The sequence below is a fragment of the Rhynchophorus ferrugineus genome, unplaced genomic scaffold (assembly GCF_030347505.1).
Source record: "Rhynchophorus ferrugineus isolate W39M unplaced genomic scaffold, kcgeb_rfMv2 rfM4, whole genome shotgun sequence".
Taxonomy (NCBI): Eukaryota; Metazoa; Arthropoda; class Insecta; order Coleoptera; family Curculionidae; genus Rhynchophorus; species Rhynchophorus ferrugineus.
In genome coordinates this window covers 18,205,806-18,231,215 of record NW_027472583.1, presented here as the reverse complement: position 1 = coordinate 18,231,215, position 25,410 = coordinate 18,205,806, and the positions used below count along the sequence as shown (strand labels likewise).

General features: G+C 31.6%; 6 protein-coding genes across 9 annotated transcripts; 3 read left to right on the top strand and 3 right to left on the bottom strand.

Annotated features, from left to right (window-relative positions):
* On the bottom strand, positions 1-1,118 carry LSm1 (U6 snRNA-associated Sm-like protein LSm1). Of its 2 annotated transcripts, XM_076403347.1 has the most exons (4): positions 1,010-1,118; positions 858-953; positions 618-802; positions 1-405 (listed from the first exon to the last, which is right to left on the bottom strand). In XM_076403347.1, exons 2-4 carry the CDS (start codon positions 919-921, stop codon positions 232-234), a joined length of 423 nt encoding a protein of 140 aa, XP_076259462.1. In that variant the 5' UTR covers positions 922-953; positions 1,010-1,118; the 3' UTR covers positions 1-231. The 2 variants fall into 2 exon arrangements, with proteins under 2 accessions (XP_076259462.1, XP_076259461.1); XM_076403346.1 differs by lacking the exon at positions 1,010-1,118 and having other exon boundaries at positions 858-977.
* A 2,031-nt stretch (positions 1,119-3,149) lies between these two features.
* ATPsynO (ATP synthase subunit O, mitochondrial) lies at positions 3,150-4,291 on the bottom strand. Of its 2 annotated transcripts, XM_076403345.1 has the most exons (5): positions 4,165-4,291; positions 4,042-4,105; positions 3,711-3,925; positions 3,499-3,658; positions 3,150-3,437 (listed from the first exon to the last, which is right to left on the bottom strand). In XM_076403345.1, the coding sequence occupies exons 2-5, from the start codon at positions 4,066-4,068 to the stop codon at positions 3,210-3,212; spliced, it is 630 nt and encodes a 209-aa protein (XP_076259460.1). In that variant the 5' UTR covers positions 4,069-4,105; positions 4,165-4,291; the 3' UTR covers positions 3,150-3,209. The 2 variants fall into 2 exon arrangements, with proteins under 2 accessions (XP_076259460.1, XP_076259459.1); XM_076403344.1 differs by having other exon boundaries at positions 4,042-4,177.
* A 66-nt stretch (positions 4,292-4,357) lies between these two features.
* Cul5 (Cullin 5) lies at positions 4,358-7,748 on the top strand. The gene is made up of 14 exons (XM_076403343.1): positions 4,358-4,586; positions 4,641-4,951; positions 5,023-5,249; positions 5,309-5,524; positions 5,579-5,705; positions 5,759-5,911; positions 5,970-6,074; positions 6,127-6,273; positions 6,332-6,461; positions 6,579-6,732; positions 6,788-6,905; positions 6,979-7,119; positions 7,168-7,363; positions 7,424-7,748. Exons 1-14 carry the CDS (start codon positions 4,578-4,580, stop codon positions 7,709-7,711), a joined length of 2,322 nt encoding a protein of 773 aa, XP_076259458.1. The 5' UTR covers positions 4,358-4,577; the 3' UTR covers positions 7,712-7,748.
* Positions 7,749-13,428: 5,680 nt separating this feature from the next.
* On the bottom strand, positions 13,429-15,185 carry LOC143195859 (CAAX prenyl protease 1 homolog). Its single transcript, XM_076403340.1, has 2 exons — positions 14,834-15,185; positions 13,429-14,776 (listed from the first exon to the last, which is right to left on the bottom strand). The coding sequence occupies exons 1-2, from the start codon at positions 14,924-14,926 to the stop codon at positions 13,559-13,561; spliced, it is 1,311 nt and encodes a 436-aa protein (XP_076259455.1). The 5' UTR covers positions 14,927-15,185; the 3' UTR covers positions 13,429-13,558.
* A 516-nt stretch (positions 15,186-15,701) lies between these two features.
* U3-55K (U3 small nuclear riboprotein factor 55K) lies at positions 15,702-17,223 on the top strand. The gene has a single exon (XM_076403339.1). The coding sequence runs from the start codon at positions 15,830-15,832 to the stop codon at positions 17,192-17,194; it is 1,365 nt and encodes a 454-aa protein (XP_076259454.1). The 5' UTR covers positions 15,702-15,829; the 3' UTR covers positions 17,195-17,223.
* Positions 17,224-17,388: 165 nt separating this feature from the next.
* Positions 17,389-23,413, top strand: LOC143195857 (carboxypeptidase Q). Of its 2 annotated transcripts, XM_076403338.1 has the most exons (9): positions 17,398-17,615; positions 17,837-18,000; positions 18,064-18,250; positions 18,508-18,574; positions 18,635-18,720; positions 18,781-19,028; positions 22,658-22,840; positions 22,903-22,998; positions 23,055-23,413. In XM_076403338.1, exons 1-9 carry the CDS (start codon positions 17,457-17,459, stop codon positions 23,215-23,217), a joined length of 1,353 nt encoding a protein of 450 aa, XP_076259453.1. In that variant the 5' UTR covers positions 17,398-17,456; the 3' UTR covers positions 23,218-23,413. The 2 variants fall into 2 exon arrangements, with proteins under 2 accessions (XP_076259452.1, XP_076259453.1); XM_076403337.1 differs by having other exon boundaries at positions 17,389-17,615; positions 18,508-18,720.
* The last annotated feature ends 1,997 nt before the right edge of the window (positions 23,414-25,410 follow it).

Sequence of the window (25,410 nt, the reverse complement as noted above, 5' to 3'; positions counted from 1 at the left end):
TAATGTTGTAAAGATTTAATAAAGACAATAAAAAGCAACAAGATCTAATAAATATCCAAATAAATCATATAATATTTGCTAAAATACTGGGATTATCAGCAATTAAAGAGTTCATCTTAAGCTATTTTATAACTTACATAAAAAAGTAATTAAAAAGGATACAGTAGTCACATTTAAAATAAATTTAAGTTATACAAACTAATGTATCTCTAAAGCATTAACAATAGAAAATCAATATAAATCATCTTGAACCAGATCTGCATTTACTTGTAATCCACGTTCTTTTAAAGCTTTTGTTATAAGACGTTGCTTCTCTATTTGCAGTTCTTGTTCTTTTCTCTGAGCATCTAATATATCATCAACGGTAACTTCTGTTAGAGGTACTTTGTCTTCCTTTTCTGGATCCTATCGTACAAAAAGCATATCAATTTCATTGAATATCCCAAACTATATTCCAGTAATAACTAAAGTAACTCTGATATGTGTTATGTGATTAAATACATATATAAAAGAATTAATAGTACAAAAATTATTAAATTTTTAGGTTTTTCCAAATATTTATATTTTATACATTATTAATAAAAATGATATATAGAAGTTATGATTATAATACATACTATTTCGCCCAATAAAACGACGTTTTCTCCTCTGACGATAAATATACCTCTTGGAATATCTCCATATTCTTTTCCAACATGTATTCTTTCAATGGTTCTATGTAAAACTAAATTAGCAAACTGATCAACACTGCGTAAATAACCGATAAGTGTTCTACCATCTCTCAACAAAACCATCAACTTTTCTACAAAAAATATTTAAGAATCAAAATAGTATCAAAATATTACTAAATTACTTACTATCCAGTTCATCTAATAAATGAGCTGTCCCTTCAAGTTCCACAGGTTTATTCATATTTATCATAGAAATAAAATATTTGTTTAGAAAAACTTAACCTTTAAAATAAATAGCGTTGAGAACTATATCGATAAAAAATATCGACAGTAAATACTTCGACCTGATAAAAATTCCTAATAATAGACGGAGACATCCTTTCCTTACAATTCCTTCTTTGAGAGAAAAAAGGACGGAGATAATTGTTATTCCCTAAACATATCTTTATTTTCAAATATTTCCATTATTTAAAATTTCATCATATTTTAATATTTGGAAAGTAACAATGACTTCATATAATAAACTAATAATAATACCTAATAACTAATAAAATAATAATAATATATAATTAACCAATTATTCTATTTCGATTTAGAATGTGTTCTTAGGTTTCTTTCAACACTACCATAAATGAAACAGGGATATACATATTCCTTCAAGAATTAATTTTGGAAAAACATTGATAGTTATAACCATAGAGTAATAGTATTTTCTATGGTTACAACTAATAACTGTGTTTTACGCGTGTGAATCACTAGAGGGCGCGAGGTAAAAATATGACAGATTTCTTCCTCAATTTGAAAAGTTCCTAGTTTTTTTTGTATATTTTTGCTTATAATTATAAAGTAATTCGTTGTTACGGCGATATTTTGGTAGCATTTAAGATAAACATTATTTATTTAAAGCAAAATCGTAATGTTATTTTCCAGAACGATTCGGCTCTAGCCTAGAAATAATTTTTAAAAGTAAATAATGATAAACTTCAGAAAACCTTTTGATCTCCTACATAAAGTTTCAAAACAGGAAGATTTATTCTTTCCCTATTTGAACGAACAGATGATTTGCTAAGATTGCTTAACCAAGATATAATGTCTAACTGCAATTTTAATAGTAAGTCTTTCATTAAAATCTATATCGATAATTGAATTGAAATACATAATATGTGTATATTTACAGATCATTTTCCTTAATCTATCAAAGTGAAAAATATGGCTACAAGTTAAATATTGGAATCAGCACTTGCTCAGCCCACATTTGAATCTTAAAAATAATCAGAAGTACAAATATTTTTAAGTAGTAATATTTTAATATTTTTTTCAAAGGTAAAAAAGTAATTTAAAAGGTTTGAAAACTGGAAATTATAACAATTGTTTCCCTATAGGTGCTTTTGAAACAGATGAATATGTGCCTTCAACTTCATGTTGATAAGAACCATACAGTATAACACAAAAAAGTCTAAGAACTAAGTGTATATGAGGTAATGTTGCTATAAATGGCAAAAGATGTACAAAACCAAATTTAACAAAAAATATCATTCAGATATTGTCAGCAAATGGTGATATTTTTTGGGATGCAGAAAAAAATCGTTATATAGATATTTTCTGAAAAAAATATCGATATTTGTTTAGCCGATAATTTTTCAGAACAGTCTCCTTTTACCGACTATGGGTTTTTCTGGACTGGACCCACTATTTAACGTGGGCTCCGAACCACGGTTCTTGGCTTTAAGCCTACCGAAAACAACATATCGATATTTTTTTCGGTCACCAACACTCCCAACACACAACAACTATTTCAAAACGCAAAAAAGAAAAAAGCTTTTATAATAAAAATATTATATATAAGTATATTTTGGACAAATAATTTTTATTTTATTGTGTTTAATTTTATAGCATAATATAACATTTAAGGCAATAACAATAAAAAATTGGAAGATAAGTTATTAGTTATCAAATAAGATATGTTTTATTACGTACTTGAATGTGAATGTTATCTAGTGTTTAAGTAAAATATTTTATGGACATTTTATTTTTTAATTTCCCCCTGTAGCAAGTAAAATAAAGCCGTTTTGTGCGCCCTCTGGTGATGAAGACGAACTTTATTACTGAGAGATTGGATTCGAAATCTGTGATTTAATTAAATTGTAAAATTGAGTTGGCAGAAAATATCGATATTCTTTAAGCATACCTAGCACATCACTTTCAAGGTTAAGATTAGGACGGTAAAGCCATAAGGTCTTTTTCTATGATAAGGTCTAAGAATCTACTCAGTATAAAACTATTAACTATTTTTCGCAAAAAAACTGTCGAATGAACTAGTTATGAATGAAACAATCGGAAGTAAAAACTAATCAATTACTATACGGTCGATAGTTCCCAACGCTAAAAATATGTGCCCAGGCAATGAACAGAGAATGTTGCCAGTTTGCTGGACATTTCATGCTGTCAATTAGTTTTATTATTAAAATAAAAAAAATCTGACCAACTATATTTTTTAATCTATTACAATACAATTATTAAAATAGACAATATGTTACTTTAGACTGGGGTACTGATAATGTCAGAATATTTCTTAATTTTGCTAGCAACAGACATATCTACATATCTGTCACCAATGGAAACAACCATTCCACCAATGATGGATGGGTCCACTTTGGTGGACAGTTGAATGGATTGGCCAGACTTCAGGAAAGATTTCAATACACGTTGGAGATTTTGTTTTTGTTCAGCATCTAATTCTCTGGCAGTAGTAACTTCACATTGTACCTATAGTAAATAGTATTATAAACCTGTCATATTAAATCACTACTATGAAAAAAGAATTTACCTCTCCTCTATGGGCAGCCATAATAGTTTTAAAAGCAGTTATAACACCATCCAAATTCTTCAATCGTCCATTTTCTGCCAAGGCTTGAAGCAAATTAGCTGACTCTGGCTTTAAGGATATTTTTGAAGAAACAGCTTTAAGAGCTTCAGATTTTAAGTTTCTTTGAAAAAGAGAAATTGTATTAAAAACTTCTAAAATATTAACATCAGTACCTTTTAATAGTGGGGTTTAGAATGAATTCTCTGAATTTTAAATCTTTTCGAAGAGACTGTTGTAAGCTAACAAGATCTTTTTCAACAGCGTCCAATGTTTTTTGCTTGCTGGCAGCAGAGTATAAAGCTGTGGCATAACGTCCTTCAATACCAAATATTTGTACTGGTGGCTTTACTAACTGGCTAGCAACATTGCTTGTGCTGAATTGCCTTACCTAAATTAATGGGACGTTCAAATGAACAAGTGATATAACCTCAGAAAGATTATATAATATACGATATTAATTTACTTTCAGTTTCATAAACCTTAAAACGTTATAAAACTACTTACGGCCATTGACAATTTCTGAGATGCCATTTTAGTAAAGTCCTGCTGACTATATTAAACTCTGCTCCTAAAAAAAACCAGCAGAAAAATTAAATCTGTCAAAAATCAACATACAATCCTGCTCACTTTTTTGAACTGAGGCTACTTATGCTTAGTTGCCAATAATAATGTAGTTTCCATTATACAAATGGAATATATATCTGAAAGTTAAATATATTTTATTTCGAAAACCTGTGGTTCAATTTGAATGCTAAAAAGTATATTTATATAAGTATATGAAAATGAAAATGACATTAGAAATTTGTAACTATTTGGCAACATTGCCTCCAATGACAATTTTTACAAGGGCTGTTTTGTTGTTGGGATTCATGGGGCAGAATAAAGGATTTTTATAATTAATTTGTATAAAATACCTCATAAATATGACCAGTGAATTTATATTTTCTTTATAAATGATGCTATGTGAAGACATATCAGTAAAATTATATTATTTTTTATTTACGTAAATATATTTAATAATATACCATTTTAACCTCAAAATGTTAAAGGTGAGTCTTTCTATGTTTTTATTAGATCTTTACCAAACAGTTATTATTGTATAGGAAAAGGGACAATTGAAATTTGAGGATAAATGGCCTCACATGCGCCCTATTGTTTTAAAACTTTTAAAACAAGAACCAGTGTCTCCTGCAGAGTGGCATGAACTTTTTTATGATGTACATTTAGTTTGTTTGTGGGATGAAAAAGGACCTGCGAAGCTTCGTGATCATCTACACGAAGATATAGTCCAATTTATTAAACAAGCTCAGAATAGAGTTTTAGCCCAACGACAAGAAGAGGCCTTACTAAAAGCTTATATTGCTGAGTGGAGAAAGTTTTTTACCCAGTGCAATTATCTACCAACTCCATTTAGGTATGCTGTATGATTTGTCTAAATTTTTTATGTTTAAATATGTCACCTATATAATTTCCTATTTATTTTAGACAACTGGAAAAAAGTTTACAAGGCAAACCAGCTTCTGCTAGTTCCAGTACACAAGGTAACAATAATAAAAAAGGACCTATTGAAGAAAGTATAGTGAGAAATCTCATGTTGGATAGCTGGAATGATAGTATTTTTAGTGATATTAAACATAGACTACAAGATAGTGCGATGAAATTGGTGCATGCAGAGAGAAATGGGGAAGCTTTTGATTCTCAGCTTGTTATAGGTAATTTATTAATCCTTTAGTTATTACAGTTTATGTATATTGTAAATAATAATTTGTAGGTGTAAGGGAGTCCTATGTTAATCTCTGCTCAAATACAGAAGATAGGTTACAAATATATAGAGAAAATTTTGAAGCAGCTTATATTCAAAGCACAGAACTATTTTATAGAATGAAAGCTCCAGAACAATTAGCCACCAATGGAGTACAAGCTTACATGAGATATGCAGATGCTAAATTACGTGAAGAAGAGGCAAGAGTTCAAAGGTATTTAGAAGGTAATTGCAAATACAATTAGCTGATTTATTGAGATTTGAAACTGGTATTTTTAGCTGGAAGTAATGGTGTTATTCAGTGTTGTGTAAAGGTTTTAGTTGGAAATCCTCTGCCAGTTTTATTGGCTGAATGTGCCCCATTAATAAGAGCTGGAGAAACTGAAAGACTGCAATTAATGTTTAGGTATATACTTTAATATTAAATATACAACAACAATGTACAAAATTTTATTTAAGATTGTTAGAAAGAGTCCCAGAAGGTGTGCAACCGATGCTTAGAGAGTTAGAAAATCATATAACTCAAGCTGGATTGGCAGATATGGAAGCTGCAGCAGATATAATAACACAAGATTCAGAAAAATATGTGGAAAGACTGTTAGAATTGTTTAGGTATTTTTTTTATTAGTTCACATTAATGAATTTCTTGTACATGGCATAAAATTTACAGAAAGTTTAGCAAGTTAGTTCATGAAGCCTTCTCAGATGATCCTCGTTTTCTCACAGCCAGAGATAAAGCTTTTAAAGCTGTTGTTAATGACACAACAGTATTTAAGTGAGCTTCTTTGCTTTTATTTTTGCTTTGAGATTGTATTATTAATTTGTAGATTAGAATTAGGTACGGGGAGGAATATTGGTGGGAGAATTGTAGCCCCAGAAAGTAAATGTCCAGAATTGCTAGCAAACTACTGCGATATGTTATTGAGAAGGACACCATTGTCAAAAAGACTAACCAGTGAGGAAATTGAATCAAGGTGAGTTAGTGTAGTATACTAATGTTGGGCTACCAAAACATATAGTTTTTCCCGTTAGATTGAAGGATGTTCTTTTGGTACTGAAATATGTTTCAAATAAAGATGTTTTTATGAGGTATCACAAGGCACATTTGACGAGAAGGTTAATTTTAGATGCTAGTGCTGATAGTGAAAAAGAAGAAGATATGGTAAGGATTAAGGGTGTTACATTATATATCTTCATTATTTTAATCTGCAAGGTATCCAAGATGTGATTTAATGTATTTTTATTTTGTGATGATGTAAATGAAATTTAATTTGTTTAGGTTGAATGGTTACGCGAGGTGGGGATGCCCGCCGATTATGTAAATAAATTGGCTAGGATGTTCCAAGACATAAAAGTAAGTGAAGATCTTAATGCTCAATTCAGGACTTCGACGGAACGACATGATGCTATAAACATCAAAATTTTAAATGCCGGTTGGTTCATAGTTAATATATTGATATATTGTTTGATTTAATATTGCTCGTATAGGTGCTTGGGCGAGAGGCTCTGAACGAGTTACTGTAAGTCTTCCGGTTGAGCTTGAAGATTACATTCCAGAAGTGGAAGAGTTTTATAAAAGGAAACACAATGGCAGAAAATTACAATGGTGAGTTACTTTATTGTAAAAATGGTAATTTACAACTATGTATTAATATTGTATCTTAATTCCTTATTTTTAGGTACCATCATATGAGTAATGGTACAATTACCTTTGCAACCAATGGTGGAAAATTTGACCTAGATGTAACTACATTTCAAATGGCGGTTCTGTTTGCATGGAACCAAAGGCCTCATGACAAAATTACTTACGAAAATTTAAGGTAAAAGTATTTATAAAAATTTCTTTTGTGTATGTTATTTTATTGTAGATTAGCTACAGAATTACCAGATGGTGAACTGCGGAAAACTTTATGGTCCTTAGTAGCGTTTCCGAAATTAAAACGCCAATTGCTCCAATTCACTCCACAGGCTACTGCCCCCAAAGATTTTGATGAACATACAACATTTTGGGTTAATCAAGATTTTGCTCTTATAAAGAATGCTAAACCACAAAAACGTGGAAAGGTATATATATCACATACTTTTATATATAATTTAATATGTAATTTTTTTTACATAATCTAGGTCAATCTAATAGGACGTCTTCAATTGAGTACTGAAAGATCTCAAATTGAAGATAATCAATCTATAGTACAGTTAAGAATCCTTCGAACGCAAGAAGCTATTATAAAGATTTTAAAAATGAGGAAAAGGATTTCAAATGCTGCTTTGCAATCAGAACTGGTTGATATATTGAAGAACATGTTCTTACCATCAAAGAAAATGATCAAAGAACAGTTGGAATGGTTAATTGAGCACAAGTACATGAAAAGAGATGATGATGATATTAATACTTTTATTTATATGGCGTAATTTGTTAACTATATTAAGAATAAAACGATTGTTACAATTTTTGTTTCATTTCTAACAACTCTAATTCTTTGCTTCAGCTCTGGTAGTATAATTGATTAGTCACGCGTTATCAAATTTGGCAAGTAAGGAAAATATATAATTTCTTAATAAGCAAAAGCACTAATGCTGTTGTGGATTCTACTTTCTTGTCATATATTCCTCTCGTCAATTGGCAACTTTGGCGTTTCTTTTAATGCAATGAGAGTTATATTGTGAACTGCTTAACACCTCAGCTAATATCAGATCGACGAAGAAGTTTGTAGCATCATACTGTATGCTATGTCTTTGAGTACCTTTCGCATGATTATACCATGCGTAATTGAAAAGTGGCGATAATACGACATTCATAAACACCTACTCGGATCTTAAACAAATTTCAACTGTGTGAACATTCACAGATAGCTAATGAAACCATCGCAAGTTGCCTGAACAAGCTATCTATTTTTAGGGGGACTAATTCAGCTTCATTCAATTTTTGAGGACTTCTCAGTAAATGTGCAGAAATATTTGACAGTGCAGTGCATTTGATGGTTTTGTCATGTTGTGTGTGTAAAAACATGTCGTGGTATCGAAAGTCGAGCCTAAAGCGACTACTCACTCACGGACGAGGAACTATGATATCTTGAATAATTCGGAATTTCAAGCTATGTACTATTATTTTACATAAATTAAATATTGTGTACACCGTAAATTTTCTCGTGTAGTAAGTGACGATATCAGTGCTGAAGAAGACGCCTCTGGGGACAATGAGAAGCCAATCATTAATTCTACTGAAGGTGAAATGAATAAAATCCATCAGAACTTGATTGTGATAGTAGATGAAGAAGAAACATTGTCTGATTCAGAAGACGATTAAACTCCAATCCAATAATGACGGTCCTGAATGGAAAATCCCACAAGGTAGATAGCCAGTTAATAGATTAATAGGCATATTTTATTAAAAATGACATATTGCATTAAATTTTGTGGAGCATTAAAATTGCCTCTTTGGGGACATGATGAGAGCGATACTTCCCAGAATCTGGGGATATTTCGTGGACTTATAAATTTTTAGGCAGTACTAGATACAACTCTAAATGAGAACCCTAAGAATGCTTCAGCATTTAAAGGTATCTCCACAGAAATATAGAACGATCTGTTACAGTGTAAGCTTGAAGTTCGTCATGAACAATTGATGATGTTAATAATTCTTTATTTTTGGCGATCATGGCGAATAAAACAACTGACGTTGCTGCAAAAGCTCAACATGCAGGAGTTTACACATTAATTGAACGCACAAATTAAATTTGATTATGTCACTTGTGGCTGCTTCCACAAGTAAGTAAATAATTGTTTTTCTGGCAATCTACAAGACGTTCCTGACTTTTTTAATAATTCACCCCAACAAGTAGAAGTGTTGAGCAAAATTATGAACAGAAGGATCCCCCACGGCGCTCCAATCCGTTGAAACTTTACAGAACTCTAGAAACTATTAATATTGTGTACGAAAATAGAAACCACCTCATTGAGTGTGTGGATGAAATTGACGATCAATTCTCCAGCAACATAATTTGTAGAAGCCTCTATTCACCGTATTTGAAATAATCCGATCTTCAAACTTTTCTCTATCATGTGATGTCCCACGTAGTTAGACATAATTTTGAACCAACTACAGTAAAAAAAATCGAACCTACTAAAAATCATGGCTGGCGTGTAGCGAGGAACTTGAGTAGGATTCGAACTTACTGTAAAGGATGTGAAGGGGATCCTCATCTGTGTATTATTATTAAATTTTAGTACCTATGCAGAAATGTTACTTTTGAAAAAATTGTTAACAGTATTTGTATTTTTTTAATAAAATTATAAATTTATTTAGCTTTTTTTATATTTCAACGTCTCCTTTTTACCAACGAGGGTTTATCTGGACTGGACTTACAGTTTAACGTGGGCTCCGAACCACAGTCCTCGGCATAAAGCCTGCCGACTGGTGTGGATTGACCAACTTACTGGCGTGACTAGGAACATTTTTCTTGTCGGATTTTACACTTTTGTCTAAGGACAATCACAAAAATCATAAATGTTAAACAATCACGAATACAAATTTACGGCCATGCCTCAGCAGGATTTGAACCCGCGACTATAGCAACGGTAAGACAACAGTCCTGTCGTCTTTACCACTTCGCCAACCAAGCCGGCTAGTTAGTGTTTGACGATAATAAACACTGCCTTTTTTAAGTATTTTGTACTTTTACATGCTATTTCTTTGACATTAAATTTGTACGCAAGAAACTAGCGATGCGCAGAGTTTCCTGTAGGACAGCTGGTCACTCTACATGGTTAAAATCTAAACGAAAACACTAATTCGGTCATATTGACCAACTCGGCATATATAGTCTATCCAAAGAAGCAGTGAACATACGTCATATTAATTTATGACGTTAAAATGTCGCGATGTTGCCCCATCAACTCTGAGTTTATTTTGGCTTCGATATATAACATAATTCTAGTCTAAATAAAATAATGAAACAAAAATGTTATTAAACATAATTTATAAACATTATAGTAGTTAATTATACAGCCACAACAGTTTATAGGTTAGAGTTGTTTTATTATATTTAACTCCTTTCCACGCCACCGATGAAGTAGAATTCTAGGCGCATTTTTTTTTATGTAGTGGTATCCTCTGGAGGTTTAATCCAACTAATCACCACCAATTACATATTCAAGTAATGTATTTTACGTTTAGTTATTGTTTCCTTTGATGGTGTGTTTCCTTGTCAAGTAGGTTTGATATCACCGTATTTTTTCTTGTGTTACTACCTGTCTACACCATTTTTGATAAAATTAATCACTGATTCTCACTAATGCATATACCATAATTACAAAACAGTATTCACCCTTTCCTTATACATTCTAACGTAATGCTCTGAAATGGTTTTTATTTTCGTACACAACATTAATAGTCGTATATTAAAGTTCCAACAGGCTGGAGCGCAGTGGGTGATCCTTCTGTTCATAATTTCGTTCAACACTTCTACTCGTTGGGGTAAACTATGTCAGGAATTTCTTGTAAAGTGCCAAAAAATAGACGTACTTTCTTATTTGTGGAAGCAGCTTTAGAGATAATCAAATTTAATTGGTACGCATAACAGTGTACATAGTGAGCAAAGGGATACTTTTTTAAATTAATGTTAATTAACGTCTGCGTGTTGGCTGTTCATCACCACTGCTTCATCATAAGTTTGTGTGATCAATTTGTTGGTCGAATTTTGAATTACAGAATCTATAATACTTAAAACTATTTTACTAAGCGTTTCTGCATCAAATTTTTTAGGAATTAAGTAGTTTTAAAAACGTTCAATTGGCCCACCGTTGCGAATATATTTAAAAACAACTACAAAGGTGCTCAAATTTTTGAGAGTTGCATTCAGTTCAGCCCAAAATTGTATAAGTCCACGAAATACCCCCGGATTCTGGGAATTATTGCTCTCATCATGTCCCTGACATACCTATTCTTTAACACATTTTCATTATGTCTTTGTATATTTATCCAATACACAAAATCTAATTGAGCCATAGTTTTAGTTGACCCTAGTAATGCAAATTCCATACAATTATGAAGATTAATCCTATTTCCGCCTAAGATTTATAATCACCAAAAAGTAGGAAAAAGAGTAGAACGCATTTTTTTACATCCACAAATCCATTTATTTTTTAAATAAATGTCTCTATTAAGTTTACTTTTCTCTCTACTAGCACCAGATTTCTCAATAATAACAGGTCAATTGAAAAGTATCCAGCCTGGCACAGGATGGTGCTACTAGAATTAAATCCATATGTTTTGTAGTTAGCCCTAACCCTCAAAAGATGCGTGTATAAATTTGACAGCTGTCGGATTATTAGTTTGTGAGTTATAGTATTTTGAGTGAAGCAACTTTTGTTACTGTGAAAAAAATGGATAAAAAGGAATTTCGCGTGCTGATAAAATATTGCTTTTTGAAGGAAAAAAATACAGTTGAAGAAAAAACTTGGCTTGATGCCGAGTTTCCGGACACTGCCCCAGGAAAATCAACCATCAAGGATTGGTATGCTAAGTTTAGATATGGTGAAATGAGCACCGAAGATAGCGAACGCAGTGGACGCCCAAAAGAGGTTGTTATCGACGAAGACATTAAAAAATCCACAAAATGATTTTGAATGACCGTAAATTAAAATTGACTGAAACAGCAGACACTCTAAAGATATCAACTGAACGTGTACATCATATCATTTACGAATATTTGGGTATCAGAAAGCTCTGTGCAAAGTGGGTGCCGCGCGAGCTCACTTTTGACCAAAATCAACGACGAGTTGATGATTCGGAGCAGTGTTTGAAGATGACCAAGCGTAATAAACCCGAGTTTTTGCGATGTAACAATGGATGAAACATGGCTCCATCATTTCACTACGAAGTTCAATCGACAGTCATCCGAGTGGACTGCACACTATGAACCCGCTCCAAAGCGTGGGAAAAAGTAACAGTCGGCGGGCAAGGTTATGGCGCGCAAGCAAGGTATTTTGCGATGCGCATGGAATAATTTTTATTGGCTACCTTAAAAAAGGAAGGACCATCATTGGCAACTATTACATAGCATTATTGGACCGTTTGAAGGACGAAATCGCCAAAAAAAATAGCCGCATTTGAAGACAAAGAAAGTGCTGCTTCACCAAGGCAATGCACCGTGTCACAAGTCAGTGAAAATGATGGCAAAAATCCATGAATTGGGATTCGACTTGCTTCCTCATCCACCGTATTCTCCAGATCTGGCACCCAGCGACTATTTCCTGTTCTCAGATCTTAAAATAATGCTCGCTGGGAAAAAATTTTCGTCGAATGAAAAGGTGATCGCCGAAACTGAGGTCTATATTGAAGTAAAGGACAAATCGTACTACAAAAATGGTATCGAAATTTGGAGGGTCGCTATAATCAGTGTATCACCCTTGAAGAGAATTATGTTGAATAAAAAAAAAATAATTTTTCCAAAAGAATGTGTTTTACTATGGTAACCCGGGGACTTTTCAATTGACCTGTTAATATCTGTAATGGTGTACCTTTTCCTTTAAAATAAAACTTTTCTTCGTAAGAATATTAAAAAAAATTCACATTAATTAAATTAAAGATCACTTTCATAGTCATGGTTGTTAATATTGTTATTATTAACTAGCCTAAGTCCCGTAAAATTTCGGTACACAAGATGCTGTACCAAATGCGACGAAATCGTCACTTAAATATCGGCCTTGTTTTTAGTTTGGTTTAAAACGAGTGCCGCGCGGGTGTTTGAAGGACCTCACAGAGCATGATCGTGTAGCCCAGATAATTAATAACGATAGCATGAGTGAGTCGCCTACTGACGGGAGGTTATTCCACTGGTCCATGTTACTTCGTGGCTGGCATTTTCATTGCAGTTTTTTAACATTTATTACAACGAGAATTGTCGAATGCTAAGTGCGATTTGCTTTTTGGTAAATGATAGAAAGATGTTTTCTGTTCATCCAAGTTATGTAACCTTATTCCTCGTTGATTTTGTCCTATTATAGGGGTTTCCTTCTATATTAATCTATTTTTGACAAAAGTGATTATAGTAAAACTGCATATAAGTCCGACATCATTCAACTCATATTCAAAATCATAAATGGCAAATCATAAAATAAAAATCATGTTTAGGATTAATTTTTTATTCTGGGGTGGCCAAGATATTCAAATACAATAATGCGAATATAAAAACACTTACAACGCTGGTAAATTATTTAATTGGCGTACACCACATTGTCTAACTATACAAATTACAATTATTTTATTTTTTTCTTTGTTTCAAGTTTTTCAATTCCCTGTTGAATAGCATGTAACCTCTGCAACAGCGGAGGATGTGAATAATGCCATGCTGAGTATAGCCAATCATGCACTGGGAATCCTAAATTATCCTTATTCAGTTTCAATAATGCTAGTTTTAATAGTTCTCCTTTTTTTAGTTGAATTGCAAAATCATCTGCTTCAAATTCAAATTTTCTTGATAGCACAGTCATCACAAAGGATAATAAGGAGTTATAGGGCATCATTACACATTGGAGCACAACATATAATCCTACTAACACTGGTTGAATGTTATAAAAACCTACTGCTCTATAAAGCAACTCATATTTAAACATAAACGAGAATACTAAAAATAATAGGAACAAATTAACTTGCATTATCACTAAATTTTTAATAGTATGATTTTTGCTCCAATGGCCAAGTTCATGAGATAATACAGCAAGAATTTCATCATTTTGACATCCAGTGCCATCATCTTTAGCTAATAATGTATCGAATAGAACAATTCTCTTAGATTTAAATAATCCATAAAAATAAGCGTTACTATGAGAAGATCTTTTAGAACCTTCAACTACATATAATTGTGTTAATGGAAACTTTAAACTAGAAGCTAATGCTTCTATATCTGTTCTAAGTTCACCTTCAGGCAGTGGAGTATATTTATCAAATAATGGGGCAATGATCGCAGGATATATTGTTAATAAAATTAAACTTAATATGCATAACACAAGCCATAGCCAAACAAAGAAATAATCTCCGCCATTCTTAATTATGACAATTACAATTGAGGATACCATTGCAGTAAGTAACTGAATCACAATGAATGCTTTAATATTGTCCCAGATAAAAAATCCAGCTGTCTGTTTGTTGAATCCAAATTTTTCTTCAAGAACAAATGTGTGGTAAACAGAAAATGGCAATTCCATCATTTTTGACAAGAATGAGAGAATTGTAAGCCATAAACAGCTGGTCGAGACTTCATCTAGAAATGGATTGATACTTTCTGAATACTGCCATATAACAGCTAATAGGCCTTGATGTAAAACTACAGTTGTTAGGAGAATTAAATACAAATCCTTTATAAATCCAAATCTTAGTTTTGCTAATGCATATTCTCTGGCTTTTGAATAATCTTCTTGGTTCATAAAACTTCCTAACTCGGACGGAACTTTGTTTGCCTTATTAGCAATGATATACTACAAAATAAAGAAGCAAAAATATAATTTATCAGAAAAATATAAATTATAGTGTACCTGGCGAATCGAAAGATACGTTTCGAAGATATATTCTATCCATAAAAACAATATTATCGTATTTCGAACTAAAAACTCGTCTATAGTAATCATGTTTGTAAAATGTGTTGAACCCCGCTGAATTCCACTACCGAATTTACGATAACCTATTCTAATAATATAGAAAATCTAATAAACAAAATTTTGACAATTCTTGATGTGTGCTGAAAATGTCACTACCATTTCTTCAATTTATATTTAAATCAGACAATCAGTAAATAGGTTTTGATGTAATGATGAAAAATATATTCTGATTTATTAAATAAAAAACCATTTCAATACTTACAGAGAATTAAAATAGACAAGAAAAGAACATTTATCATATATAATCTTGGCCACCTAGAAAAATATTTTTCCATATATATCGGTAAAAAAATTTTCGTTACTTTTTCGCTACGAAAAATTTTGATAATTTACGAAATGTATATCGATATTTTAAGAAATATACATCAATATTTTACGAAATATATATCAATAGATTATTATTAATAACTTTGAGATTAGTACTTAATTGTAAAGATTATCATATATATATATATACAAATATCAATATATATTGCAAAAAAATATGGATGTTTTTTTCTCCGGTATATAGATATTTTTCTAAAAATATTATATCGAAATCGATATTTTTAAGACATTAATTATCGATTCTTTTCTTTGTGGTTGGCACTTTTTCTCTAAATATTTTAAAAAGTAGTGATATCTTCAGTAAACCTTTAAAATTGAATACCAATTTTGAAGGCTTGTTAAAAATAATTATGATTTTTTATAATGTTTAAGAAATATGTATATTGTAGTTTTTTAAGTATGGTAAAATATCGACTAACATCGATATCTCGTGATAACGGCCAGTTTCCTTACTTTAAACTTCTCATTTATTGAACATTGAGGTTAGTTTTTTCAAAACATTTCTAACCTATGCTTTCTCGATTTTGCACGTGAAAAAGTATCAAAATGTCCTTCTTTATAAAAGGAAAACAGTTATCTGGAACGAAAAGGGCAAAATTCTCTACCCAGAAAATAAAAAAACGTAAAGTCCAACCGAAACCATCCGCGAATGATGAAATAACCAGTAGCGAAGATGAAGATTTAGTGGAAGACAAGACTGCAGATATAAGTGATTCCGAAAACGAACATGAGACTGCTCAAGAGAAAAAATTGCGATTAGCTAAAGTATATTTGCAAGAAATTGAGAAGGAAGAAAAAGCTAGACTTGAAAAGGACGAGATAGATCAAAGTGTTCTTTCAAAAAGATTGAAGGAGGATTATTTAAAAGAGACTGGAAAACTTAGGTTAACAGTAGCAAGTAATTATAAACGAGTAGATACAATTAATATAAAGACGTTAAAGTGTAAACAACAAAAAAATACTATTACCTGCATATGCATTTCAAGTGACAATAATTTCTTATTTAGTGGTAGTAAAGATGGACTTGTAGTAAAGTATTCTTTAACGGACTATAAGAAAGTAGGATGTATCCCTTTCATTAGACAAATAGGAGAAGAAGTTTTAGGAAATTCCAGTGAAGTGTTATGTTTAGCTGTTTCTACAAATAATAAATATTTAGCAATAGGTGATAAAAATGGCAAAGTGAACATTTGGGATCCAAAAGGACTAAAACATATAAAGACATTAATTGGGCACAAAAATGCAATTCTTGGAGTCTGTTTCAAAAAGGAATCTCATACTCTTTATTCGTGCAGTAGAGACAAAACAATTAAGGTTTGGAGTTTAGATGAGATGGCTTTTGTTGAAACTTTATTTGGTCATCAAGATATGGTTGCTTCAATAGATAGTCTTTATAGAGATCGTGTAGTTACTTCAGGTGGACATGATTTAAGGATATGGAAAATTACTGAAGAAACTCAGTTAATATACAATGGTCATGTAGGAAATATAGATATTGTGCGATTGATTAATGAGGAACATTTTGTTTCTGGCAGTGATGATGGCCAAATATGTATATGGAGTGTTATGAGAAAAAGGCCCCTTCAGTGCTTGCAAAATGCCCATGGTAAAGATTTGTTTAATAACCAACCAAGGTGGATAACAGCCCTTGCTGCATTGATCAATACTGATTTAATAGCATCTGGATCTTATGATGGATTTGTAAGGTTATGGAAGCTGGATAAAGATTTCAAGAGTTCTTTAGAAGTAATGAAGATAAGAGTTCAAGGTGTAATTAATTCATTAGTATTTACATCAGATGGGAAAGCTCTTTTGGTTGGAGTTAGTCGTGATTACCGATTTGGAAGATGGCATACAGTAAAAAATGCTAAAAACTGTATACTTTTTATACCTTTTGTTATAGAATGTTAATATTTTTGTAAATAAAATATTTTTCGAGATTTGTTTTATTTTTACTTATTACATTATTATATTTAAAAAATGCACACTGAGCTTCACTTCTCTGATTTTAGTTTGTATTACAGCAAGTTGATTATTTTATAATAAAAATTGTGCTGATAATGTTCAAATAATCTAATCTGTATAAATTTAGTTCAAGTAGGGTATACACATCTGTTTAAAGTATCACTATTACAAATTAATAGCTAATAGTACTGTAATATATTTTCTCAAAATGAATCCACCCTTTCTGTATTTATATTTAGTAACATTGTGTTCAATTGTTTATTGTACCGACGGGTGTAACCTTTCACAAGATGTTATTAAAGATATACAATCATATCAACCGATCGTCAACAATATAATCGATCTTGTTACAGAGGGTAATTTGAAGGTAAAAATATATTAGACTAATATCTTCGTAATAAATACAATTTGTGTACAATGTTAGAATTTTTAATTACATTAATGTAATATATGTTAATAAAATTTGATTTTTTATAACTTTTTAATGATAATTAATAATAATTTATAATTTTAATATTATATTATTATTATTATTATTATTAATATTTTTATAAATTAATATATTTAATAATAATTAAATTATTTAAGGGCAAACTTTATAAAGATCTTGCCTTATTTGTTGATAAATTTGGCTCTAGACTTACCGGTACTAAAAATTTGGAAAACTCAATTGACTATTTACTGGAATTAATGAAAAGTTATGAAATTGATAATGTCCATGGAGAAAATGTAGTTGTTACCAGGTGGAGAAGGTTATTGACATATATTCTTGTTAAAATGCGTACATTTAATAATATCTGAAAGTATTTTTGCAGATTAGAAGAGTATGGTGAATTATTAGAACCGCGACGTGATACATTGCCCGTTATGGCTTTAGGAAGCTCTATTGGAACATCAAATGATGGTCTTGAAGCTGAAGCAATTGTGGTTAGATCATTTGATGAACTGGACCAGAAAAATATTTCCGAAGCCGCCAAAGGACGGATAGTAGTTTTTAATGAAGTAAATTAAGTTTTATTATAAAGGCTGTTCATTATGGAGCATTCTTTTGGTAAATTCGTTGGTAGTCACTGCATTTTTTTATACGTCTTTAATTGGTCTTCAATTTATTTTAAACAAACTTACTATAATAAACTTGCAACAAAAATGTTGATCTTCTGTGAAATATATTGACATTTATTATGAATTGTTCAATATTGATTCACATTTCCAGTATGTTAAATAAACTTGTGTGTTCCAATATATTTTGTTTAAAACAGGAATGGACAAACTATGATGATGTATATGCCTATAGAAGTCAAGGGGCAACCGAGGCGTCAAAGAAAGGTGCTGTCGCCGCTTTAACACGTTCCTTGACACCTTTTTCAATGAATAATTTGTATACAGGACAACAAACTTACCGTGATAATGTAACTAAAATTCCCGCTGCAACCATTAGTAAAGAAAATGCTCAAATGTTACAAAGGATACAGGTAAGATGTCGCCCCTACTAATTCAAATTTACAAAACGGTTTGGATCTTTCTCAATTTAGGATCGCGGGGAAACAATTAAGATACGTTTAAATATAAAAACTGAAACATTGGAGAATGGTACTTCTCGAAATACGGTTGGAGAATTAGTCGGGCGAGAAGATCCTGAACACGTTGTAGCTATTACTGCACATACAGATTCGTGGGATGCTGGCGTTGGTGCTATGGACGATGGTGGCGGTGCATTTATGTCAATTTATTCTTTAATTATACTTAGACATTTAGGATTGCAACCCCGAAGGACTTTAAGGTTTGTGTAGTTTTTTAATATAAGTACGTTAAATGAGATTGATAATATAATAGTAAGAAATATATTTTAATTTTATTGTAGTTCTATTTTTTTATTCTACAATCGGTTGAGTACTGATATACATTATTTAGTGACTTCGTTTGAATATCTTAATAGATTTATGAAATATTTAATCATTGTTTCATACGTATATGTTACGTCCATGAACTTATCGCAATATTACATTGCAATAATTAAGATGTAAAAACAGATTGATTATTTTTTGTTAAGGACAATTTTATTATCGTGACACTTAATTGCTTTTAGAAAATTGGTATTTTATTTTTTCTAATGGTGATTTTTTTAATAAAGTATTTCTGAACACATTTTTTATTATTAATTACATCTTACATTAGATGTGATCAGTACAATATTAATTTACAAATTAATTTATTACTACTGTCCTGTGGTACTTTGATTAATACACAAGCACGGCGAGTACGGGATTAATACATCAGTATATATTTCCCAAATTAAAATAAAACTAAATTACTTAAGCTAAAGTTAAGAATATACTTAATTAGTAAACAAGTTCGTATGGTTTGCTTCCCTTCAATCTCCTAATATCCGTGGGGGTCCGCGTTGCTGTGATTTAAGAAATTTATTTCAAGTTTCCATTTGATTCCGAGATCATCGTGCAGCTCTTCGTTGGTAACGTAGCGATAGGCATTGGGAATCAACCGTAGAAATTTGTTTTGGGTGCGATGATTACTAATTGGTTTGATGTTTTAGTGCAGCCCATAGGTCCAAATTGGCTTTATGATTGACAGATAAACCAATCTTTTTGATTTTGTGTCAAGTGTCAAGTCATCTAAACAGTACATTTGCTTTTTGTTTAACATATGTAATACGTTTCCAATTTAACCTAGCATCGAGATATATTCCCATGTATTTAGCTGATTCTGCTTGGGAAATCGGGCATCCGTCAATTGATATAAATAAGTTGTCGTCATTTCACCGCAACGCAAAATTAACATGGACAGATTTGGAGCTATTAAACTGTCTTGGATATTTTCCAGTCTCTAGGACATTTGTAGATCTTGCTGACGTGCACATACACTTTTTTTACAGCTCTATACGAAGATACATATTTTACCATGATAACTGTGTAGTTGGCAAATGTTTCAAGTACTGTTTCTTTTGTTGTTGGTATGTCAGCAGCGTAGAGCAGATACAGGAGTGGCCACAAGACACTACCTTGTCAAATCCAGCCGAAATAGGTTTAAGTAGTTCCGCGGTAGCAATTTTACCATTTTGTAGATTAATTTCAAATGCCAACCCCGGTCAAAAGCTTGTGAGATGTCCAGGAATATTACAGGGCAGTATTTCTTTTCTTCGAATGTTTGTTCAACAACTGATCTTACTCTATGCACATGGTCGATGCTAGGTCGATTGTTCAGCCGATTTATTATTTTTTTTAAGGATAATTATTCAAGCAACCTTAAGACATTCCGGAATATACTTCAATCTCAGAGAGAAATTGCATATCTATATTAACATGATTATTGCTTTTCGTGGCAACGCTTTTAATAACGCAGATGAAATATTATCAATTCCAGGGGCCTTTTTAAAATTGAGGTTGTTGTCAAATTCTGTTGCAACTTCTATAGGAGAAATCAGATTTACAGCTACATCAGGCTGATAAACAGTATTTATATCTATTATAGATTTCATATCATTCGGTTAAAATACGTTAGTTAAATGTTCTGCGAGTTATTCAACTCTTTCATCGTTGCGTCGTATACATTCATATGGATCATTTTTAATAGGCGGCACTCTAAGAATTGGTCTTTTAAATCTCCGAGTTGTTTTACATCAATCTTTGTTTCCGGGCATAATTCGCCTACATATTTTTTGAAAAAACTTTGTTTATATTTGTTAATGTTTTGATTTGTCTGATTACTAATTCTATTAAATATTGTTTTCTATACAGCATTTCTAGTTCTATTCCCTAATTTCAAGGGGATTTAAATTCTGATTTCTTTCTTGATATCGGGGTAACGTCTTTTGCAGCACACCGAATTTGTTCAATTATATTTCGGGTTTGTAGCTCAAGACCGTCTATACTTTTGAGTTTTACGTTCAAACTGATTTGTTCGTGGATTATAAGTCTAAATGTGAGCCAGTTAGTAAATTTGTTAGTAAGGTTAGGCTTCTTTGTTTTTTTTTCGGATTTGTCACGTCTAGTGTTAATAATACTGGAGTGTGATCGGATGATAGTTCTCTCCTGATATGTATTTGATTTGATGAAATTTCGAAATGTAAAAGTCCAGTAGGTTTGGCGGTTGTTACGGTCGGTGGCCCAGTAAATGGGTTCACGCCTTGAATGATAGTTACAATTAGTAATCTTTTTATTGCGAGTAATTTGTTTCCTTTTCCAGGTGTTATTAGTCGTGAACCCCAGGCTGTTTGTTTAATATTAAAATTCCCATCCAATAGTAAAACTTGAGCCTAATTTTAAAAATAAATCTTTGTATTGTTGTGTTATTTTGTCTCTTGGAGGACAGTATATAGCTCCATGTTTATTTCAGCGCCGTTCTTACCAATTTCAACTATCGTAGCTTGTACTTCTTTTTTCATGTGGTCTTGTTTTAAATGTCGTATATTTTGTTTTATTATTAGAGCTGTTCCGCTTTGAGCGCACATTCACTGGGATGTTCTTCCCAGTATGCATCATAACCCCACATTATAATGTAATTTTCTTTCAAATAATGAGACCTACATCTATGTTATTTATCCTCACAAATCGTTCTAGTTACTCATTTGTTACTCGTGTTTCAAGACGAATTACTCATTTTTGTTGTTGTTTAACTTGTTTTGGGATTAAAAAAAATTACCTTATTTGGTAACTGACTGAAATTATATCGTGTTTCAGTCTGAAATTGTACAAATAATATTTGGTGCAGATTTTGCCATTTTTAATTGTTCTTTTCTTCATTTTTAGAACATTATTTTGTGGAAATGAAGATGCAAAATCTGAAATTTTTTAAAATATATTTTAAAGTCTCCTTTTACCAACTATTGGTTTATCTGGACTGGGCCTAAAGTTCGACGTGTGCTCCGAACCACGGTTCTCAGCATTAAGCCTACCGACCGGCGAGTGACCAACTTTACTAATCATCCCAGAAGACATCCGGTCTTACCCAGCCTGATTACTGGCGTGACTGGGATCATTTTCCTTGTTGGATTTTGCACTCTTGCCTAGAACATTTATAAATATTAAACAATTACAAAAATAAATTTACGACCATGCCCCAGCTGGATTCGAACCCGCGGATATCGCAACAGTAGGAAGATCGTCCTATCAAATATTTTTAAATGTGGATTATTTATTGCACAAATAATATTCAGGGCAGATTTTTGGTAATTTAATTGTTCTTTTCTTAATTTTTAGAATATATTATATTGTAGAAATTAAGAGAAAACTGATACTAATATTTTTGACTGATTAGAATGTACATTCTAATGGTGAATATATTTTTATTAAAGCATATTTGAAAGGAAATGCGAATTATTTTTTGTTAATATTTTAACTAATATTCAGTGCAGATTTTTTTGTCATTACTAATGGTCCTTTTTTTTATTTTTAGAACTATTTTATTTACTGGCGAAGAACAATGCTACTGTGGGGTTAATGATTATGATGCAGCGCATAGGGAGGAACTTAAGAAGTTTATTTTTGTTATGGAAAGCGACGAGGGCTTATGGAATCCACTGGGACTTAACTACACCGCTGGTGAAAAAGGTGGATGCATTTTAAAGGAGATTTTGCAGTAAGCTATTACTCAATCCTGAAAAACTAACCTTTAATATAAACTTTTCATTAATTCATCAGGCTTCTAAAGCCTTTGAACGCCACCCGAGCAGATTACGTCGAAAATGTCGGTTCGGACATTTCTCTCTGGACTAAATCTCGAATCCCCGGTGCCAGGTAAGTATTAATTGTCGTTCAAATTATGTTATATTGACCGGACGGACGGTTTTCAGCTTGATGAACGAGAACGGTCGCTGGTTTTGGTTTCAGCATACTGACGCCGACACTATGGACGTCATGGATTCAGACCAGATGGATCGGGCGGTTGCGGTTTGGACATCTGTAGCTTACGTTATCGCTGACATGGAATTAGAGTTTCCAAATGAGTTTCAATGATATATTTTACATACATTTATTTTCAATTATAACATTTTGGTAGTTTCTGGCTATTTTGACGTTACTATCGTCTTTAGAATGCAAAAAGGTGAACAGTTCATATTCTGTACGCATGCTCGTACATAATTAATGAAATCATACTGTTAGTGAAAATAAAATAATTTTAAAATAAATTAAAAGTTTTTACACACCTTTACATACGCCTATACATTTTATTTATAATTTATATACTTTTAAGTGCTTCTGGTAACTTTTAACGAAGTCTTGTTCTTTGAAAGTTAGTCTTAAGATCTAAGTTTTAAATAGACAAATAATCCGTTTTTCATTAAATTTAAGGATCACCGATGTTTGATATTCTCGTTACACAGCAATAGAGAGTGTTGTTGATTCTTATTATTCAATTTGTTTTGTAAGTATTACTTCAAAATGTTTGAGATCAACATCATCTTTCAAAGATATGTTAGAAAATATTGTCATAAAATCTAATGATTCACAAGTAAAACATTGGTGATTACAATTTTGGACTATAACTTTTCAATTCTTTAAACAAGTAGTTCAGTAATTAGGCCTATGAGTGCTTCGTTTTGCATATAACAGAAGTAGGGTACCAGGTTACACTCGTGTGATTGATGTTGGTAGTACTGATATCTTACAGTAGTATGCTCTCGGTTCGCAAGCAAGACACTTTTATCTAAATCTTATATAATATATCTAACCCATCCAAATTGCATCTTTTTTTGTTAGACATTACTTTAATGAAGCAAAGCACATTAATTATATTGAAATATAATTAATGTTTGACCTATAACACCTAAAAAATAGTGAAAGCAATTGTCACAACCGATTTTCTATAATCGATTTGGTGAAGGTGTTTCGGCAATTAAAACACTGGATTCAACTGAGTTGCTCTGTATTTATACTTTACAAACAACTCGGTTAAAACCACAACACAGAATGCATCAAGATGGAGGGATCTTCATCCTGTCCGGGTAGCTTTAATAAGATCATGCGCAGTAGCGTTCATACAATTTTATATTTCAAGGCAACTACTCCAACATTTATTTATGCAACCATGTATATAAGCGCATTCATCACAACAAAATATTAAAAAGTAAAAGTATTATCTAAAAAACTGCAAATTTTTCATAACTATTTTCAAGACTAGTGGGTCATACAATATAATGGCTTATATATATAATATAATTCGAACTCAGGACCATCACTTGACTTAAAATATTGGTGATAATAAATAGGGACTATAAAATGACAAATCTTTTAAACCAGATTTTTCATTTAACGTTGCAACTTTGCGACGTGCTAATTTTAAAAATTTTGATGACGTGCATTGGCTCTTTAATATATTGATTTTTTTTCGAAAATGACAGTGACAATGACAATATTTAGTTTAAAGGAATTGGGTTAATGAAATTAAATTAGCGAATGTTTACCCTTCACATCTGTATATAGAGGAGGCTTGCATGCATTTAGCATGTATTTTTCAGAATATCGATATTTCTTCATTCCAATCTTACTTTTCCACGTAAAATGTATTGCAAGACCGTGCGAGAGAAAGCTTAAAACAAAAGTTTTATAGTTTGTTTCAAAAACCCTATGTTTTAATATCGACATTTTATTTACAACTAAAAGTGCGATATTCTCATTTATAACTATAGGTAATTTTTTGAAAAAAATATCAAGGAATCCCTAGCAAATATTGTAAAGGCTCATATAAGGAGTGTTTGCTGATTACTATGTTACTTGTTCAAATTGATGCGGTATAGTTTCCTTGAGGAGCGCTTTCGAAAGGCTGAAGAAGTAAAAAAATTGATCATCGTTTTTTTATACAATTTTGATATTATTAACGCATTTTGACTAATGTAACGGGCTTCAATTTTTTCGATAAATGCCTTTTATAAATAAAAAAAAAATGAATACGTATACGAATGTAATTTTGTGTCAAAATTTTACTACAATATTTCAAAAAATTACATTTTTTTTTATATAGGTTAAGTAGTGCATATAATTCCTTCATTTTATTAGGTATAACAGGTCAATTGAAAAGTCCCCGGCCTACCATAGTAAAACACATTTTTTGGCAAAATTAGTTTTTTTTATTCAACATAATTCCCTTCAAGGGTGATACACTGATTATAACGACCCTCCAACTTTTGATACCATTTTTGGTGTACGATT

Excerpts from the sequence above, each read along its gene's own strand:
- ATPsynO (XM_076403345.1), bottom strand. The coding sequence starts at position 4,068 with ATGGCATCTCAGAAATTGTCAATGGCC. Across the intron at positions 3,926-4,041 it reads CTCAGAAATTGTCAATGGCC|GTAAGGCAATTCAGCACAAG; the intron begins GTAAGTAGTTTT and ends CCATTAATTTAG. Across the intron at positions 3,659-3,710 it reads CTAAACCCCACTATTAAAAG|AAACTTAAAATCTGAAGCTC; the intron begins GTACTGATGTTA and ends TCTTTTTCAAAG.
- U3-55K (XM_076403339.1), top strand. The coding sequence starts at position 15,830 with ATGTCCTTCTTTATAAAAGGAAAACAGTTATCTGGAACGAAAAGGGCA.
- LOC143195859 (XM_076403340.1), bottom strand. The coding sequence starts at position 14,926 with ATGATTACTATAGACGAGTTTTTAGTTCGAAATACGATAATATTGTTT. Across the intron at positions 14,777-14,833 it reads CGTATCTTTCGATTCGCCAG|TATATCATTGCTAATAAGGC; the intron begins GTACACTATAAT and ends TTTATTTTGTAG.
- LOC143195857 (XM_076403337.1), top strand. The coding sequence starts at position 17,457 with ATGAATCCACCCTTTCTGTATTTATATTTAGTAACATTGTGTTCAATT. Across the intron at positions 17,616-17,836 it reads TTACAGAGGGTAATTTGAAG|GGCAAACTTTATAAAGATCT; the intron begins GTAAAAATATAT and ends AAATTATTTAAG. Across the intron at positions 18,721-18,780 it reads AAATGTTACAAAGGATACAG|GATCGCGGGGAAACAATTAA; the intron begins GTAAGATGTCGC and ends TTCTCAATTTAG.
- LSm1 (XM_076403347.1), bottom strand. The coding sequence starts at position 921 with ATGATAAATATGAATAAACCTGTGGAACTTGAAGGGACAGCTCATTTA. Across the intron at positions 803-857 it reads TTTATTAGATGAACTGGATA|AAAAGTTGATGGTTTTGTTG; the intron begins GTAAGTAATTTA and ends TATTTTTTGTAG. Across the intron at positions 406-617 it reads TCGTTTTATTGGGCGAAATA|GATCCAGAAAAGGAAGACAA; the intron begins GTATGTATTATA and ends TTTGTACGATAG.
- Cul5 (XM_076403343.1), top strand. Across the intron at positions 5,912-5,969 it reads AGACTGTTAGAATTGTTTAG|AAAGTTTAGCAAGTTAGTTC; the intron begins GTATTTTTTTTA and ends TAAAATTTACAG. Across the intron at positions 6,274-6,331 it reads AGTGAGGAAATTGAATCAAG|ATTGAAGGATGTTCTTTTGG; the intron begins GTGAGTTAGTGT and ends TTTTCCCGTTAG.